Raw genomic sequence first — 18,324 nt, forward strand, 5'->3', positions numbered from 1 at the left:
GTCCTGGACAGCGGAGGCGCGCGGGGCGGGGCGCGGGGCTGCGCGGCGGTAAGAGGCGGTGAGGGCGGCGGCGCAGAGCGAGGGCTCTGTGGCGCAATGGATAGCGCATTGGACTTCTAGCGTCGGTGACGGAAGTCATTCAAAGGTTGTGGGTTCGAGTCCCACCAGAGTCGCTTTTTTTGCCGCCGGGACGTGGCGATGGCTCCCGGGGGTCCGCACCGGGCCGGGGGCGCCGCCGCTACCGCCGCCCGGGAGCCCGCCTGCCTCGCCGTGGAGCGCAGCCACCCCCTTTTGGGAGCGGGGCAGGCTGCAGCGCGGGAACGGGGGCGAGAGCACAGACCCCCGTGGCGAGAGGGGCTGCGGGACGTGCCCACCCGGCGATTAATAAATGTGCCTCGATCCCAGCAGTTTCAGCGCGGATCGGCAGCAGCGGCACCTCCTCCAGCGGCACTGCATCCCCACACGGCCCCAGCAGCAGAGGCACAGGCTGCTGCGGGTGGCGGTGGCAGAGCTGCCACTTGTTCACAGCAAATACATCCCCCACGCAAGAAAAAGCATTTTCCAACGGCTTGTGTCTCAGCTGCCAACACCCCTGCTCCCCCTCTGCCCCCGCCGCCTTCCTTCTCACAGGCTCCACAAGCGATGGCTGTGGTGAGCCGGAGCCACGGTGGCAGTTAAGCGATGCATTGAGCAGATGCGGTTTGAATTTACATTATGTGCCGTTCCCGTGGCGCTGGCACCAGCCACCAAGCCCCACGTGGCTGCACCAAGGCTGCACGGCTGCTGCCGGCGGCCCGAGCGCTGCGTGGCCACACTCAACAGCCCAACATGCAGCAAGATCCTCTCTCGCGGCCATCGTTTCGCAGCTTCTGGAAGTGACGAATCTTTGCTGCCCTTCAGTTTAACCGCCCCAAAGCTGGGACACATTTCTGATGCAGAAAAGCATATTTCTGACCTGTTTTAGGACCAAAGACTTCTTTCATCTTGACCAGTGCAATAGGACAGCCCCTGCTCTGTGCACCTTACCGGCAGCTGAAGGATGTATTTATATTATATCCTTTATTATCTGCTTGGTATAACTCTGGAGGCCAAGGGGAAGCATGAGCCTTGTTTTGGAGAAAACCCCAAAGTCTGGCTGGTGGGTGTGGGGGGAGAAGTTGAAAATGGGGAGCTGGGGGGACAGGAGGGAAGCCAGTCCCTCTGTCTCGGTGCCTGCTCTTAAATGTAGCCCAAATCCCAAGAGTTCTGCCAGACTCAGCCTCCTGGGATGGAGCAACTTGGATGGAACAGCCCGGTGGCACTGTCAGTCCCTGCTCCTGCCCATCTGCTATAGCATCCCGACAGAGACTGGGACAGGGCCGGCAAAGCTCATAGCGGGGCAATACCATGTCACCCAGCTGCCACCAAAGGACCCTAGTTAGACCACCCCCTTCCTCCCCCTGGAACCAGGATCTCTTTTGGAAGCCCCCAGCCTTGCCCCTCTCCTGCTCTGCACCGCAGTTTTCTTCTGCCTGGGCCTTCCTGCAACGACCACCAAAAGGAGCCACACAACAGCCCAGCACCCCCAAATCCCACCTGGAAAGATGTGGCTCTGCAGCCCATTTTGTGGCCCAGTCCCCAGCCATCATCGCACACTGCAGACAAAGCACAGCAGACCCCTGGGAGCCAAAAAGGGGTGAAGTTTCACATCAGATCGCGCCCTCAGAGGGGCAGATGAGGTGGAAGGAGGGGGGGTAACCAGCCACAAGCTCCACCATGGATTTTATTAAGCAAGAAGGAACTTCAACAGCAATGCCACACGTAAAAAGAGCCCTCAGCCTTGTGGCGCTCTGCCCTCGCATCCGACAGCTCTGCTCTCCAGCTGCTGGCAGTCTGGAGCCCTGTTTAATTAACCCAGACAGCAATCAGCTCCCAGACACAGCGCAGCCAGCCGCTGTTTCTGCACTTTCAGGATTCAGCCTCTTATTCCTGATCGCATCATTTTGTTGCCCAAGGAGGGGACAATTCCTATTGAAAACCCAGCACAATCACATGGATTTCAGCGTTTTTTGATGGGAAGGGACTGCAGGGAGACACAGCAAACTGGGATTGGCTCTGGAACAGCCCATCCAGCAGGGGTAACAGCCAAAGGTATTTCCCTCCTGCTCCTGTGGGCATGCAGTCACACACTGCCTAGTCTCCAAGGCGTGAGGCATATCCCATATGACCCATCAGGACACCAGTTAGGCACCAGTACAAGATGGGATTTCACTGTCAGATACATCACACTGGCTTGTGGGCTGCTCTGTAAATCACTGGTTTAGCTCCAGTCCAGGGCAGCCGCAAGACTTTAAGCCTCGATCTTCCCAGGGAGGGTGGGAACAGGGATGTACCTACACAGCCCTTGAGCTGCAGAAGGCCAAGATGGCAGTTTGCTCCCAGCATTTCGGAGCATCAGTACTGAAACGCTGCTGCCAGGGGACCCGAGAAGCCAGACCCAGTTGGCAAAGGCACAGCGGGCCTTGCCACTCCTCCACTGAATCACAAACAGCAGGGTCATGTTTTCTCATGGCACAGCAAGGTGCAACTTGGCCTCTACCAGCAGGAGGGTGCCAGCTCTCAGTAGGAGCAAACGGAGCCCTCAGGTCGGTGGCGGCTGGCAGCAGAGCCACGCTATGCTCCTGGGCAGGAGGAGATGGAGCACGGCAGGGGACAGCTGCTGCCTGCCAACGGGGATCCCCTGTCCCCTGCCAGTACTGGAGCTGTCACACTTGAACGGCTGGGGGAGGGAAGATGCCGATCTCCTCCCGCAGAGAATCCACGGACTGCTCCCAGCGCTGCTCATAGTAGACGTTCAGGATACAGGTGGCATTGAGCCCACTCCGAACTGCCCAGGGAACCAGGTCAGTGGCCAGGACCTGCAGCTTTCTGGAACAAACAATATAGATAGGAGGTGACAGTTTTGATTTCCATGTTTTGTTTTTGATTTCCTTCTCCAAGTCCCCACTGCAGGTGGACACCAAACACATGTACGTTGTACCCTCTGCCCTTCTAGCATCCCTCCTCCTTAACTCACATGGGAAACTGAGGCACAGAAGAGGATGGTGTGTCAGGAAGGTTACAGTCAGCAGCAAACCCAAGACCAGAACTCAGGTTCTGCAGTCCCCAGACTGTGCTGGGCCACCAAAACAGATGTGCCAGGGCAGGGAATGCCCATCAGTGTGGTGAGGATCCTGCTGGCCCTCCACATGTGCCTAGCCAAGGGCAGTCAAGCCCAGGCATTGCTCCTCCTGCCTGGCACAGGAGATGCAGTGCCAGAAGCACATGAAGCAACAGGTTCTGCTTCAGGGTCCAGGCAAAGCCCTGCCTCCTGCTGTCACTGCTTCCCTGGGTCGTGGGGACAGAGCAGCATGTTCACACGAGGGACCCCTGACTGACTCCCCCCTGCAAACTACCAGCGTCCCCTCTCTGTCCCCAGAGGACACCAGAAAGCATCACCCAGGCTGGCGTGTCCCCAGAGCAGAGACTCCCTCCTCACCGGCTGGCACCTACCGTGCGTCAAGATGGATGGGGCCAAACACCGCTCCCAGGACACACATGGGCAGCCCTGTTTGCACAGCTTCGAACCACTTCACCACGACCTCGCCTGGGGGGAGCAGGGAGGCTGTGAGTGGGCAGGGTGCCCGGGGCAGTGGTCCCGCAATGCAGGCTGCACCCCCGGCCCCTTCCTGAGGGTGGCTGTGCACCCGCCCCTCCGCCTCCATGGCAGCGCTTAGGAATGCTTCCTAAGGCTGGCGGTGGCCTCAGATGAGCCTTGTTGTGCACCACCCACCCAGGAGAGACGTCACAGGGCCCCCGGGGGAGCAGCACCCCACAGTCGGTGCCTGGTGGGCTCGGGAAGCACCTCTTAGGCAGGCTGGCTCCCTGCGGACCTTTGGCAGTGCAGTTGCAGAAGCCTGACCCCCCCCGAAGCTCTCCTGTCTCGCGGCACCGGGCAGACCTTTAACAGACACTGCCAGGGCTCAGCAAAGCCTGTGAAGGGAACTGGCACGCCGGTTCCCACAGGCTCACCAGCAAGGCTCGACCTGTGACTTCCTGTTGAGTCAGACGCAAAACGAGGGCAAAGGACACGGAGTCACACAGATCAGGAACAGCCAGGAACCCCCTGCTCCTGCCTTCGCTGGGAGCTTGCGAAACATCCCGCCCTCCCTGCCAGGCAGCAAACACCCACCCACCCACCCACTGCCTGCACCCAGGGCTCAGGCAGAGTATCTCCCAGCAGGGGAAAGGTGACATCCCGTGGCCTCTCAGTCACCACAGAGCCAGTGATGCAGGACAGTGGTGATGCAACACCCCCCCAGCAACCTCGGCTGTGGATTGAGGAGGCCAACCAGCCCAGCCTGCTCCATTCCTGGAAGAGGCAGCTGAACACTGCCAGTGGGGTTGGGGAGCGCAGCCCTCTGACCGCGCTACTGATCACCTAGGATGTTGGTTGGCATGCCCAGGAGCGTGTGCATCATGTCATGGATTTCCCGGTACCGCTGGATCACGTACGCCAGCTCTTCATCATCAACAAACTTGGACGGCATCCGAGTGTCTGGAGAAACCTTCTACAAATCCAAAGAGGTTCAATTCAGCCCTTTCCACACCTCAAGTTTGTCCTGGTTTTGGCTGGGATAGAGTAATTTTCTTCCTAATAGCTGGTATAGTACTGCGTTTTGGGTTTAGGATGAGAATAACATTGATAACTCACTGGTGTTTTAGTCGTCGCTATGCAGTGCTTATGCTAAGCCAAGGTCTTTGCAGCTCCTGATGCTGCCTGGCCAGCAGGGAGGCTGGGGGGCACCAGAAACTAGGAGGGGACACAGCTGGGACAACTGACCCCGACCAACCAAAGGGATATTCCAGACCACATCACGCAATGCTCAGCATATAAACTAGGGGGAAAGCTGGCTGGGGGGCTGCTCCTCGGGAATAGGCTGAGCATTGGTCAGTTGGTGGCAAGCAATTATTTTTCATTTGCATCACTTTTTTTTCCTTAGGTTTATTTCTCTCTTTTTTTGTTATTCTCCTTTTCATTACAATTACAATTCTTATTATTTTATTTCAATTATTAAATTGTTCTTATCTCAGCCCATGAGTTTTCTTACTTCTACCCTTCCAACTCTCTCCCCCATCCCACTGGGGGGGGGTGAGTGAGCAGCTGTGTGGGGCTGAGCTGCCGGCTGGGGTTAAACTAAACAACGTTTCTGGCCTCGTTCTTTAACGCACAGCAACACGAGGTCCCCTCCATCAGCGCAACTCGTAGCCCTCAGTGATGGGTGTCAGTGTCATTTACACAGACAAAACCCAGGGACTTCACAGCACTGGTGACAAATCCAGCATCACCCAAAACCCAGCATCTCATCCCATCTCCCTGATTCCCTCTCATTCCTGGAGGGTTCTCCACGGCTCTGATCTCCCTCTGAAGTGCGTCCGTGCTCCTGGCACAGGGGTCAGCTACAGCTGTGTGCACCCTACAAAGCCCCACACTCACGTTGTCCTCCAAGAAGCGGACGTATTCTCGGCCCAGTGAGCCATCCGGCAGCCCCCGCAGCTTGGCCATGTTCAGGGTGGAGAGACGGATGCGAGGCCGTTCCCTGAAAGCAAAACACAGGTCAGCGAGTCTCCCAGTGACACCCTCAGCAGGGGGTCCTGGGCAAAAGGAGCTCCTGGAAACACCCTACCCCCTGCCCCTGCCCTTCCTGGGCACTCTCCTTGCCGGGATCCTGCCTGCTTGCTGCAGAGATAGCACCATCCTTGTTTCTGTTGCTGAGGCTGTGACACAAATTGCTTCAAGAATCTACCTGAAGCCTTGGCAACAAAAAAGTTCTCACCTCACACCCCTGCAGCAACTCTGGTTGGAACCAGTGTCCTCTGCACCAAAATGCTGTTGCTGTGTGGGCTGCTAGCCAGGCACAGCCCCCAGGAACAGCCGGCCCCGGGGGAGCAGAGCTCTTTAGTGTCCCTGCAAAGCAGCCAGAGCTTCAAAGGAACAACCCTAAAAAGTGGAGGGAATTTGTTCTGAATACAGGTTTAATTTCTCTCCTGCTCAGGCTTTCATTGCCAGCCACGTGGCTGCCATGCATGGCAAGGTCTCCTCCCTGGGTTGTTGGCAAACAGGTGCCCCACAGCCCTGGAACTAAACAAAAGCCCTTTTATTTCCATGCACAGGATAAATTTTTCCCATGATAAAAGCCCTGCAGTGGATCCAGGAGCTGCTCAGCTCTTGGTGCGGAGATGCCAGGGAGATAAGCAGGACAAGCAGCAGTTTCACCCTGGCTGCTGATGTTTCCTTGTGTATTTGGTGTCAAAGGGGCCTCAGCAGCTTGGGGGATAAAAAAAAAAAAAAAAAAGGATTTGTGTGCACAAATCGACCCCTGCAAATCCTTGCAATACCATGAGGCAGGGAGCAGGCGGGGCGTCCCCCTCTCCCCAGGCAGCTCCTCTGGGCCTCAGCCCCATCCTGGTGCTCCGCGTGCTTTGCTGGGTCAGCATCTGGAGCCAGGATCAGGTTGCTCTGCACAAACACATGGCAAAAGGTGGCTTTTCGCCAGGCCCTTCATGGTGTAACTCAATTGATACACAAGTGGCAGGAGTGATACATAACAAGAGGCAGGGAAAAGGCAAGCAAACTAGCAGTAAGATCTTGGTTAAAAAGAGACTCATGAAATCCCTCCCGGTCCTCAGCCTTGCTGTGCTTGACAAGTCCCTGCAGACCCAGGAGCAAAAGTGATCAAGTCTTAACAAGGAAGACAAGAGGAGGCCTCATTTCACAGCTGGGGGAGATGCCACAGGTGCCAGGAAAGAAAATACGGATGTGAGGAAGGAAGAGGCAGACCAGTGGAGACGAAGACTCCGACACAAGGAGATGCAGAAGCAGGTGCAAGGGAGAAATCCATGGACATGGTGGGTTTTCATTGCTGCTCAGCATCCATGTCCGTGGATTTCTCCCTGCGCTTGCTGCTGCATTGCCTTGAGCTGGCACCTGCCAGTTCCAGCAGCGAAGCATAACAGACAGACAGTAGCACCCACAGCAGGCTGGGCCCAGCGCCTGCTGGCCTCTTGGGATCATTAAAAATACAGTAAAATGAACAATCTGGAGGGTCAGAGTTAACAAAATGCCTGTGCTGCTTTCAAGCTGGGAAGGCAGGGATCTCCCTTCATGGGGCCCAAGGAATGTGCTTGCCCTCGTGTCTCCCCCCCACCCACGCGGCGGGGGATGCAGAGGGACGCACTGGAGGATGCGGTAACCTTCAGGGTGCTGTTTCATCTTGTCTCGCAGTTTGGGCAGGGCAAAGCAGCCTGTGGTCTCCCCAAGGACTGCCACCATGTCTGAAAGAGAGACCAGAGAGTGACACCAGGGCGGTTTTGGCTGCACCCGGCTGCCCTCGGTTGGCAGGCGAGGGAGCAGGGCAGAAAGCCTTCGGCTGGGAGCAGGCAGGGAGCCCACGGCAAGGCAGGGAGCCCATGGACCCCAGGGATCTTCAGCCTCGGAGCTGCTCTGCCCCAGTGCCGCCGTCCGGGCCCGGGATGCAGGAGTGGGCACGAGGCCCTGGGGACAAGCAGAGGGGCCTGGGTGGCACGATGGGTCGGGAGCCGCTGGGCTTTGCCGGGGGGTCCCCACGGCCTCTCTCCCGCAGGCCCCTGCCCGCGCCAGATCTCAGCCCCGCACTGGCCCCGTTACCGAGGGTCGCACCCGACAGCAGGAGACATGGGGCCCGCCCGGCTCACCGTGCCTGTAGGGGTCGGCGAGGGCCACGAGCGCCGAGCCAGCGGCCAGCAGCGCCTTCTGCAGCGGGCTGGTGGGGATGTGCCCGGGGTACAGCCGGTAGTACCCTTCCTCCTCCTCCTCCTCCTCCTCCCTGCCGCGTCCATCCCGGGCCCGCGGCTCGCTGCGGCTCAGCCAGGCGCTGCCTGCGGGGAGCAGGGGCTCAGGCACCGGCCCAGCGGGCCCCAGTGCCCACGGCCCGGGCCCCCCTGGGGCTGCCCGCGAAGGCGGCACTTGCCTGGGGAAGAGGGACCCGCCCGGAGCAGCGAGGCCCCCGCCCGCCGCAGCAGCCGCAACGGCAGCATGGCCCTCCTCGCTCGGGCACTGGCGACTGCCCCGGAAGCGCGCGGCGGGGCGGGGCGGGGCGCAGCGGGGCCGCCATGGCGGGGCCTAGCGGGCTCTTCGCCGTCTACAAGCCGCCGGGAGTGGCGTGGGGCCGCGTCCGTGATGCGCTGGAGACGCGGCTGCTGCGCGGTGAGCGCGGGCGGGGGCCGGCGGCGGGACCCCCCCGGGGCTGCCGCCTCCCGCTGACCGCCCCCGTTCTCTTGCAGAGCTGAACGCGGCGCCGGGCCGCCCCCCGCGGCACCACGTGCGCTTCCTGCCGGCGCCCGCCGGGGCCCCGGGGCTGGTGGCCGCCAGGGTGCCGCTGCTGGCCGACCACCCCCTCGGTAAGGGCCGCGCCGGGGCCGGGGCCGGGACCGGCGGGGGGAGCCCCCGCGGCGGGCGAGCGGACCGGCCCCGGCGCTGTGTCTGTTGCAGTGCGAGGGCCGCGGCTCGGGCGGCTGAGGATCGGCGCGGGCCACCGGCTGGACGCGAAGGCCTCGGGAGTCCTCGGTGGGTGCGGGGGGCGGCCGGGCAGGGGGTGCGGGGGGGCCGGGCAGGGGCACCCGTGCCGGAACACCGAAGAAACGATCCAAGGAGGCGCGGGCCGGGCCGGAGATCCCCCCGACCCCGGCAGACGCGGCTCTGCTGCGCGCCCGCGATGGCCGGTACTGCTCCCCGATGGCTGGTGCTGTGCCCCCCCGATGGCCGGTGCTGCTCCCCGATGGCTGGTGCGGTGCCCCCAATGGCCGGTGGTCTGCCCAGTAGGCCCACCGCCAGGGTGGGCACCGCGAAGCGCTCGCCCTGCAAGGCCCCACGGGAAAGTCCTGGGGGAACCCATGGGCTGGAATGACAGGCAGCCCCCTGGGGGTCTCGGGGGTCCCCCTGCCCTGCCCAGATGTGGCTCCCGATGAGACCAGGCCCTGGCCAGGGTGAACGGGAGGAGCGTGCAGTGTGGGTAACTGCGTGCCAGGACCTTTCCACGTGGCTGAGTAACGGGTTCCTGTCTTGTTTGTTCCAGTTCTGGGCCTGGGCCACGGGAACAGGCTGCTCACCGACTGGTACAACTGCCACCTCACCAGGGTAGGTGCCCCGGGATACTTGAGCGCAGTCACACACAGGTTCCTGCCCCATCGCCCCGGCATGGCCCCATGATGGTCATCCACAATCTTCTTGAGAGCTTGCCAGGATCCGGAATGTCACCCTTCACGCCAGCACGCGGCCATGCGAGTGGAGGCCGCCGCTGTCCTGTGCAGCGCTGTCGTGGCCCACACCTCCTCACAGCTGCGTGGCAGAATACTGCTGTGCAATCGCTTGGTGTATTTCTGTGATAAATTGCACCCTTTGCTCTCCTTCAAGGTTTACACTGTTGATGGGCTGTTTGGTAAAGCCACTGATGACTTCTCAGACACAGGGAAGCTAGTAGAGAAGACAACGTTTGGTAAGAAACTGAATCGATGTGTTTTGTTTTTTTTTAAAACCCCAAAACCAGAACACCAAAGAAACAGCATGCCAACTGTGAAGTGCTGAACCAGGTAAGCTGCGCAATGATAAACGGCACACTACATGCTTTCTAGTTGTTATTTTTACACCATGTGCAATCCTGATGTTGTAGCCCACCTGCTCTGAATAGAACCACCAGGCACACACAAAGCCTGTGTGAGTTCTGACCACTGCGGTTGCTGCCGAATGGGTGGGGCCCAGATTGCTCCTTAGAGGTAGCAGTTAGAAGCTTTCATTCAACGAAACTCTGCAAACACCCGATAAGAGAAACCGGAGCCAACATCTTGGAAGCAATTAAGTGAAATAATCCTTCCCTTTGTAGCCCAGTGCTGTGCTGTTCGGTGCATTGCCATGGTACAGCCGGGAGAAGCGACTCTGCTCAAGCCGCCTGTTGGCGCTTCTCATCAGCCTGTTGGGGTGTGACTGCCAAAGGGACCGGCATGTCCTGGCGGCACGCTTCGGGCTGCTGTCTCTTTCTGCTTTCAGGATGGATAATTGAGACTGTTTCTACCTCAATATTTGCAGATCATATCACAAGGGAGAAGCTGGAACGGATTCTTGCCGTCATTCAAGGAACAAATCACAAGGCCCTGGTGATGTAGGTACCCAGTGGGGAAGTGCAGCTGACTTGCTCTGCCTGCCATGTGCTGGTCTTTACAACAAATTAGACTATTTTGTTTGCTGTAATTGAGGTCTTTAGAGCTGAGAGTGGTAGACCAGCATAGGGAGAAGCTACTCAGTGCTCTGTAATCTGGTGAGACGGTGCTGTTAAGTGTCCTTCTTGTGTCCTGAAATACCCAGCTATTTTAGGACCTATTAGCTACATTAGGGTCTACAAAAAAGTCTTGTAGACGTGACCAAGTACCTGCCTCCCAAACAGTGCTACTCTACTGACAGTACGCAGACCATTAAGATGTACGCAAATACTCAACACATATGCAGTTTTAAGAATAAAAATCACAACTTTGCTTTATTGGGGGCAGAGATGTTTTGAATCCCATTGGAGAGAAGAACTAAATGTGTGCGCTGCTCCCTTTTTTCTTTTTCCAGGCATTCTCACATTGATATGAAAACACAAGAGGCATATGAGCTGGCTATCAAAGGCTTGATTCGCCCCATGGGAAAAAGCCCCCCGATAATCACAGCAGTCCGATGCCTCCAGTTCGCACCTCCAGAATTTCAGCTAGGTAGGACTGGTACAAAATGTACCAGGGAAGTCTGGGCATATGGTACGGCAAGTCAGTCAGTAAACATCAGTTTCTTATTTGTGATTTAATGCAAAAAGAGTTGGTGGGAGCTTTGTATGAGCTCATAACTGGTAGCCCCTGCAGGAAATGTAGTGATGTGTAGTTTCCAAAGTCACGAAAGCATCTCCTCGTTAGATGAACTTTTCAGTGCAGCGGAAGGATTTTTTTTTTTGGTAGGGCAAGATCTGGAACCCTCACAGTGCTGAAGCTGCTATATAGTACATCAAGCCAGCTGTGCACCTAGCTCATAGGTTTTTCCCTGCCAGTTCCAGATCCAAGACTGAGGCAAGAAAATTTGCATAACGAATACCTGTGGGGCAAGTGTCTTCCTTATCCTAATGTTTCAGTGTAATACACTTCAGTGTTGGGTGATTTGTTCTTTTCTTGATGTGTGTTTTGCTTTCCTGCAGCCAGTCTCCCACTCCTCATAAAATATATCTTATTAAAAAGGTCCCTTTTCTTATTCGCTTTGAATACCTAAATTCCTACACCACTCTCCTGTATCTATGGGTTTGTTTTCTAAAACAGTGACTCTGGGAGGGGCTAGGGCACCCTGCAGTACTCCAGAAAATCATAATCCACCCATGCTGTATCTTAAATAGTCTCTTCTACCAAACCAGTTCCTTCAGTGTAACTGTAAGTGATGTCTGGATTTACAGACAAGGTCTGAGTTTGTGTCAACACTTCGCTTCCTCTGAAACAATCTCTCTGTCCTTCTAGAAATGCACTGTTTGCATGAGACTCAGCAGTACCTCCGAAGAATAGTTCATGAGATTGGTCTGGAGCTGAAATCATGTGCCGTGTGCACGCAAGTGCGAAGAATACGCGACGGTGTTTTCACGCTGGATGATGCTCTCCTGAGGAGCCAGTGGAACCTGCAGAGTATACAGAATGCGATTTGGAACTGTCAGCTTAAAGTGACAACAGAGTTAGAGAAAACACTAGGCCATCAAAGTAAAAGTCATCTTCATAAGTTGGACGTGGACATGGCCCACGCTGCAGACAGCTGAGCGTGTGGCAATCTCTGCAGCACAAGAACACAGCTCATGCTGACAGCATGGTGTACAGCAGAAGGAAAGAGGTTAATTGCAGTTCACTTCCACCCTTTCCTTGAGATGACTTTAATCAGAGAGGCATTTTTTTCAGTGACAAGCTGTATAATTTTTTCTAAAGCACCGCAAACGGTTCATTAACAGGAGCTGGCTGTGCCAAAATTCCTCTTGACTTTGGGAACATGTGGTTGCTAAGGGATAGAAAAACCCATCCCCAAATTGTTTAGCAGCAGGAACTAGACAGCGTCTTAGAGAGCTGTATTCCCTTGGTTGCATGGATTTGTTTGTTCCTTGCAACTGGCAGCATAACCCATCCACTATATGGATTTTATTTTCCCTCTGTTGTCCTAGAGTATTTTCGCTCCATTAGCCCTGCTTTCAGGCGCGCGAAGAGTTCAAAATCAGACTGAAAAGGGGATGTGCAGGAGATAACAGCTTACACAAAGCAATACAAGGAAACGGTTATAACCAGAGTAGGCGTGTGTGAGGAGGAAAGAGAAACTTTCTCCTGTGAAGCTCCAGGTGACGTTTAGGTGGGGCATGATGGGCCAGTCAGGTGTCACCCAAGCAGCGGGCAGTGCCGGCTCTCGAAACAGGGTGCAGGCACTGCAAGGTGGCACCTGCTCCTCAAGTCACTGCGGAAAAAGCAGAGCTGCCTGGCCCGACGGGGCACAGAGATGGGCTGCAGCCCGGCAACGTGCTGCAACCGGTTCAGCCCGGCGATGTGCTGGAGGCCAGCAATATGCCAGAGCACGGCGATTGGCTGAGTGTGGCGGGGCGCTATGAGCTGCAGATGGTTCAGCCCGGCGATGAGTCGCAGCTCGGTGATGAGGTGAGGCACGGCGACGTGCCGCAGTCCAGCGACAAGCTGCAGCCCAGATATGAGCTGCAGCCCGGCGATGTGCCACAGCCCAGCGATGTGTTGGACCGGTTCAGCCCGGCTATGTGCCAGAGCCTTTTCAGCATGGCAATGTGTCAGAGCCAGGCGATTTGCTGGAGTCTGGTGATGAGCTGGGCCTGGCGGGACGCGACGAGCCGCAGCCAGTTCAGCCTGGCGATGAGCCAGAGCGGGTTCAGCCCAGTGATGTGCCATAGCCAGTTCAGCCTGGCGATGTGCCGGAGCCGGTTCATCCATGCAATGAGCCGCAGCCCGGCGATGTGTCAGAGCCTTTTCAGCCTGGCGATGTGCCGGAGCCTGGCGATGGGCTGAGCCTGGCGGGGCGCAACGAGCCGCAGCCGGTTCAGCCCGGTGACGAGCTGCAGCCCGGCCATGAGCTGTAGCCCGGTGACATGCTGCAGCCTGGCGATGAGCCGCAGCCCGGCGATGAGGCGGGACATGGCGATGTGCCACAGCACGGTGACGAGCCGCAGCCCAGTGACTAGCTGCAGCCCGGCAATGAGCCGCAGTCTGGCAATGTGGTGGGGCACGGCAATGGACCGGGCCCTGTTGCAGAGGCGCTGTCTACTCTGGAGTCCTGGAGGAGTTGCTACAACAAAGTAGTAAAGGACAAGAGTGACCTTGAACTGTAAAAGCTGTCTGAGATCCTAAAGATCACGGAGACAAAGCTAGCAGAACATCAGGACCAGCTTCAGAGTTACAAGAAGAAGAGCATGGACCTGTCTGCTGTGATTACAGATCTCCGTCAGCAGGTAAGGGACTGGAAGAAAGTACCTGCAGCACTGCAATCTAAAAGCCTGAGACCAAGAAGAATTTCTAATCACAGGAAGGGAGAGATGCAGGAGCGGGTGGGAAATTAGGACCATGCGTGGCAATCAGTTAGCTGAGGGGAACGTGCTGGAGCTTGTAGGCCATGAACCCTGGGAGGACAAGGAGTGTGAATAGACACAAAAATTAACATGATGAGTCATGCTGAGAGAGCATAGGGGAGTGGGGGATGGATGGCCCCAAGGATGGCGCCAAGGAAAGGTAACACCTTGCTGTGAATTGATGGTAGTTAACCACCCTATCGGGGATTGCCTAGTATGCAATGCTTAGTTTAAAGAACCAAACTGTTTAAAATGCGCAGCTTCAAGAAGCAATCTGTTTAAAACGCGCAGCTTCTGAAAGTATATATAACCTCGTGTTTCTGTACAATAAATTGCCATTTGCTTGCATCAAGCTGCGTTCCGTCTCTCCATTGCAGCAGGGCCCGTTGGGGCTCGGCGATGGGCCAGGCCATCAGGACGGTAGCGCAGGCTGGGTGGGACCTGGCGGCTGCCGCGGGTGGTGACAGGCCAGTCAGGTGTCTCCCAAGCAGCGGGCGGTGCGGGCTCCAACATGGGGAGCAGGCACTGCAAGGTGGCACCTGCTCCTGAAGTCACTGCAGAAAAAGCTGAGCTTCCGGGCCCGGCCACGAGCCCCGGCCGGTAGAGCCCGGCCATGAGCCACAGCCCGGCGCCCTGCCGGAGCGGGCGGAGCGATGGGCCGGGCCTCCAGGGCGGCAGCGCAGGCTGGGCGGGCCCTGGCTGCTGCTCCCTCCTCTAGTAGACGAAGCTGACGTGGCTCTGGCGCGGGGCGGATATGGCGGACAGCAGCAGGCAGAGCAGGCTGGCGGCGGCCAAGAAGAAGGTGAGGGGCGGCGGGGTCCGGGTTAGGCCAGGCCAGGCCGGGCCGGGCCGGCGGTACCGTGTTGCGCGGTCGCCGCGTGGAGTGGAGCGAGGACGCCGGGCCGAGTCGAGCCGAGCTGGCCTTACCCGAGGGGCGCGGGCCCGGCCCGGTCGCTGCCGTACCGCTCGCTGCGGGCCGTGCTGTGGAGGCGCTGCCGGTAGCCCCCGGTGTCCGGCGCTGGGGCCGAGCTTCCTGGCTGGCGGCCGCCCGTGGCCCGGGGGAGGCGGCTGGGAGAAGGCCGGGCCTGGGCCGCTGAGGCCGTGGGTCTGCGGGGTTCGGTTTGGCGGTTTCCCCTGCCCCTGGCCTCCCCCACACCCTTTTTGGGGGTTTTTTGGTCTCATTTTACTGATTTCCCCACCTTGATTTTCTCCCCGGCCGACACATGTAAAAGTCCTAGGTAGGGGAAAGTGTCCCGGAGCGGTTCGGGCTTCCATTTTGGAATTCTGCCAATAATGGGTCCTTCTTTCCCCACCTGGAGGCCGAGGCGCGGCCCGGGCTGCGGGCTGGGGAAAGGGGCAGTTGACCGAACTGCCTGGGGCTTGCTTGGCTGGGGGCTTCACCCTGCTGGAGCACGAACGATTCGGCTCGGAAGACCTAGCCGAAATCAAGCGAATGGCTTATCAGACTAGCTTTTCCGGGGTGAAGTGGGTGTGATTGAAAAATCCGTTGTAGGTTGCTTCTGCCCTTAGTTCACAGTGACTACGCTGCTTGTATTAACATGGCATTTGTCTGTAAGGGTTGTACTTTTCCTTCTCAAAGTCTTTCACAGAGTGGGAGATCTTACTGTCAGGTGTTGATGTTTCACTTAATGTTCAGATTTAATTGCCCTTTATTCATTTTTCCTCAATGCTCTTAGTTATAACGCTAAAAAAACCCCACCCCAAGATACTTCTTTTCATCTCCTTTTAGTTGCAGGATGGAGTATCAAGTCGTTTCCCAAAAACTCTTAGCTGTATGCAGAAGTGGAACGTTTGCAGCTCTGAGCCTCTTGTCGTAAACTCGTCACATTAGATCTTACTTTAGCCTTTTTTTTGGACGTGTTTTGATTTTTATTTTTCTTCCCCCCGGGTGACAAACTCATTGAAGAGCATTTCTCTTGTCCTTACGCTTGGTCTTTTTGCCCAGTGGAGTTGGGGCTGGGGGGTTGACGTCGTTCTCACAGAAGGCATATTCTGTTTGGATTACAGATTATTATTATTATTTTTCACAGCTGAAGGAGTATCAGCAGAAAAATAGCCCTGGAGCAGCTGCAGGAACTAAGAAAAAACGCAAAACTAAAGATGACTGTCGGCCCGAGACACCCACGGGCGATGACCAGCAGCCTCCAGAGAATGTGAGTGCCTCGGTCTTTGTCCCAGCTCATTTGCTACCTCCTTGTTCTCTGGTTTTCTGAACAACGTGACTAGAGCCGGGAAATGGTTATGCGGGTGTAATAGATGACTGGCGCAGCTGCCTGTATCGCCAGCACGCGAAGCGTGCCACAATAGTTAGCAGCTACCGCTGCTGGAAGGTGCACACTAGAGCTCAGGGTACGTGCCAAAGCCGTGTGGGATCATGCGGTGCTGTCACGCAGCCCTGGGTGTGCCCAGAGCTGCTGCTTTGAGCTGCGTGCTCCTGGCCAGCCGGAGGATGCCGGTTTCTTTGGCTCCCTTTGATCGACACTTTCTCTCTGTCCTTTTCTGAGCCGTTCCCCCTTTTCTTTCACCTCCTTCAGATTCAGAACATTCTGAAGGTGCCGGTGTCGGACCTGAAGCGCTCCAATGGGGTAGCCATACCCTCATTGGACAGGGGGAAGGTGAGGCAGTGCTCGTGTCCCTCGCAGTGACTCGCTCTCCCTACTGCATGCTTCAGGTTCTGTTTACACTGACCTCGATTTCTTGGGTGGAGCCTTGTCCTGACATACCCGCTGTCAGTTGCTTGAGTTCTGTTGCTGTTCTTATTAACATGGAGCTAGTTGTTAGCATGCGTTTCCATTGCTCGTAAAGTGCTTGCGCCCTTCTGGGTTGTGTCGAACTGAACGTGTGAAAAAGTGAACCTTGTCAAAACCTCTTCCTCGAGACAGCTGAGCTTTGAGGAAAAGGAGGAGTGTGGGGTGAGGCGATAAACTAACTGAGCTGCTGAGGACAACTGCAGTAGGGAGAGGCAGTGTTTTCTTAGTCTGTATTTCTCCCGCTGTGCGTGTCGTTGCTGTATTTCCTAGGGCCTTGTTTCGGAAGGGCATGACTCTGCTGATCTCCAGGCAAGCAGCTGCCCTGAGGAAGCTGTCTAGTTATTCCTGCCAACCCGTTTTACAGCAGGCGATGAAACTTGCGCAGGGGATGTACAGTCTGGCAAGTTCCAGTACTGGGTTTAAATAGGTTTGGGCAGGAAGTCAGATCCTTTGAGTCAAGCGTTTACAGGCTTTAGCGTCTTCATGTTGCCAGGCTTCTGAAGAGGAAAGGGCGGGAACTATGCCAATAAGCAATAGAAACGTGTTCAGGCACAAACATAAAACCCCAGCCTTTTAAAAAAAATTCTTTTCAGGCAGTTTATTTAAATGTAAGGCTTGACCAAATTGTGATAGAAGCTCAGGGAAGTCACATTTGGTAGCCCAGAATTGTCTTCCACTGTTGCTGTAGCAAAGCTCTGATTTTCGTTCCACTTGCATCATTTTGGTAGCTTATTTTCCTACCATTGTTTCAGTTCAGTTGTCGTAAAGTAACTCCTATTTACTACATATCCGTGCGTCTTTTATCAATAAGCGTAACTATAGTAATCACCAGGGGTACCAGTTAGATGCAGTGAAACCTGCAAGACGGAATGGAGTTCACTCTGGTTTGCCTTTGTATTCCTTTTCTCCTTTTTTTGTGTGATAATACAGCAGCCGTTCTGTCCAGCAGACAGGGTGAAAAGCTGAAAGTCCCTCCAGCTGGAGCTTGTACGTGTAGGTTGCGTACCGGTAGAACCCGAGTGACGTGACATACCGTTAGCTCTGAGGGTGCTGGGTGTGCCTGCCTAGCATCAGAAAGCATGTATTTCGACTGGAGTTTTGCTCGTGTCACGGGGATTATTTTCAGTGAATGCTCGTAAGCTCAGTTTAAGTTAGACCACAGAGAAAGAGGCTGGTTTCACACTGGAGGGTGAGGTGAAGATGGGTGGTCCAGTGCTGTTGCTGAGCTGGCATTTGGTCTTGCGGTGAAGGCCTACCTGGGTCTGCACTTTTAGTCCTGTTCTGAAAAAGGAGAATTCTGTTCCTTCTTGTTTTCCCAGTTTTCTCCCCGCTCTCGTTTTCTTAGCACGGAGAGATACATTTTGATCTGATTGGCTGTTATGTGGACTGTTGTGTCTGGGGTTTCAGAAATCATTTGAAAACTGATCGTAAATTGCAATATGGCATGAAAGGTTTCTTTTTCCAGTTGCCGTCTTGTACAAATCCTGTGTCAGGAAAATGCTGTTCAGAAGCTCACTTGATGCTAATAGGGCAGAAAAGCTGATTGTTGGCACGAGCTTCTGCTGCCATTGGTGTCTTCATGCGAGGTAGACCCTTCCCATCTCGGCCACTTCAGCTTTCTTGGCTGTGAAACACAGAAAGCCCAGCAAAACAGGACTCCGTGTGCGAAAGCAAATGGATCAAGCATGGCGTGCCAAGCTGAGCAGAATTACTTTTTTTTGCTATGTTATTAGAACCTCACGATGCATAATTTCCCGAGAAGTGTCTTGTTCCTAATTCTCACTGTTTCCAACAAATCCAGCTGTTCAAATAGTTTATTGAGTTGTTGTTTTTTTTTTAAATTTATTTCAAAACTGATGGTGGAGGAAGAAGGA

General features: G+C 55.9%; 3 protein-coding genes and 1 non-coding gene across 8 annotated transcripts in view; 3 read left to right on the top strand and 1 right to left on the bottom strand.

Annotated features, from left to right (window-relative positions):
• Positions 1-82: 82 nt before the first annotated feature.
• Positions 83-173, top strand: TRNAR-UCU (transfer RNA arginine (anticodon UCU)). Its single transcript is given in 2 exon segments — positions 83-119; positions 138-173. It is a non-coding gene; the product is annotated as a tRNA-Arg (tRNA).
• Positions 174-1,744: 1,571 nt separating this feature from the next.
• Positions 1,745-8,140, bottom strand: COQ4 (coenzyme Q4). Of its 3 annotated transcripts, none has more exons than XM_055721067.1 (7): positions 8,024-8,140; positions 7,753-7,931; positions 7,257-7,353; positions 5,516-5,618; positions 4,460-4,589; positions 3,532-3,625; positions 1,745-2,907 (listed from the first exon to the last, which is right to left on the bottom strand). In XM_055721067.1, the coding sequence occupies exons 1-7, from the start codon at positions 8,092-8,094 to the stop codon at positions 2,745-2,747; spliced, it is 837 nt and encodes a 278-aa protein (XP_055577042.1). In that variant the 5' UTR covers positions 8,095-8,140; the 3' UTR covers positions 1,745-2,744. The 3 variants fall into 3 exon arrangements, with proteins under 3 accessions (XP_055577042.1, XP_055577043.1, XP_055577044.1); XM_055721068.1 differs by having other exon boundaries at positions 7,758-7,931; positions 8,024-8,127; XM_055721069.1 differs by having other exon boundaries at positions 7,758-8,024.
• TRUB2 (TruB pseudouridine synthase family member 2) lies at positions 8,131-12,248 on the top strand. 3 transcript variants are annotated; one of them, XM_055721054.1, is made up of 8 exons: positions 8,132-8,263; positions 8,341-8,457; positions 8,549-8,623; positions 9,132-9,193; positions 9,470-9,551; positions 10,139-10,211; positions 10,664-10,800; positions 11,581-12,248. In XM_055721054.1, the coding sequence occupies exons 1-8, from the start codon at positions 8,170-8,172 to the stop codon at positions 11,868-11,870; spliced, it is 930 nt and encodes a 309-aa protein (XP_055577029.1). In that variant the 5' UTR covers positions 8,132-8,169; the 3' UTR covers positions 11,871-12,248. The 3 variants fall into 3 exon arrangements, with proteins under 3 accessions (XP_055577031.1, XP_055577029.1, XP_055577030.1); XM_055721056.1 differs by lacking the exon at positions 10,664-10,800 and having other exon boundaries at positions 8,131-8,263; positions 11,581-11,740; XM_055721055.1 differs by lacking the exon at positions 8,549-8,623.
• Positions 12,249-14,340: 2,092 nt separating this feature from the next.
• LOC129736821 (golgin subfamily A member 2-like) overlaps positions 14,341-18,324 on the top strand; it is a 49,956-nt gene continuing 45,972 nt past the window's right edge. Inside the window, exons 1-3 of the mRNA XM_055721008.1 lie at positions 14,341-14,481; positions 15,731-15,853; positions 16,235-16,315. Of these exons, the coding sequence (XP_055576983.1) occupies positions 14,434-14,481; positions 15,731-15,853; positions 16,235-16,315 (252 nt within the window). The 5' untranslated portion in view covers positions 14,341-14,433. The remainder of the gene's footprint in view (positions 14,482-15,730; positions 15,854-16,234; positions 16,316-18,324) is intronic.

The sequence above is a fragment of the Falco cherrug genome, chromosome 9 (genome assembly GCF_023634085.1).
Source record: "Falco cherrug isolate bFalChe1 chromosome 9, bFalChe1.pri, whole genome shotgun sequence".
NCBI lineage: Eukaryota > Metazoa > Chordata > Aves > Falconiformes > Falconidae > Falco > Falco cherrug.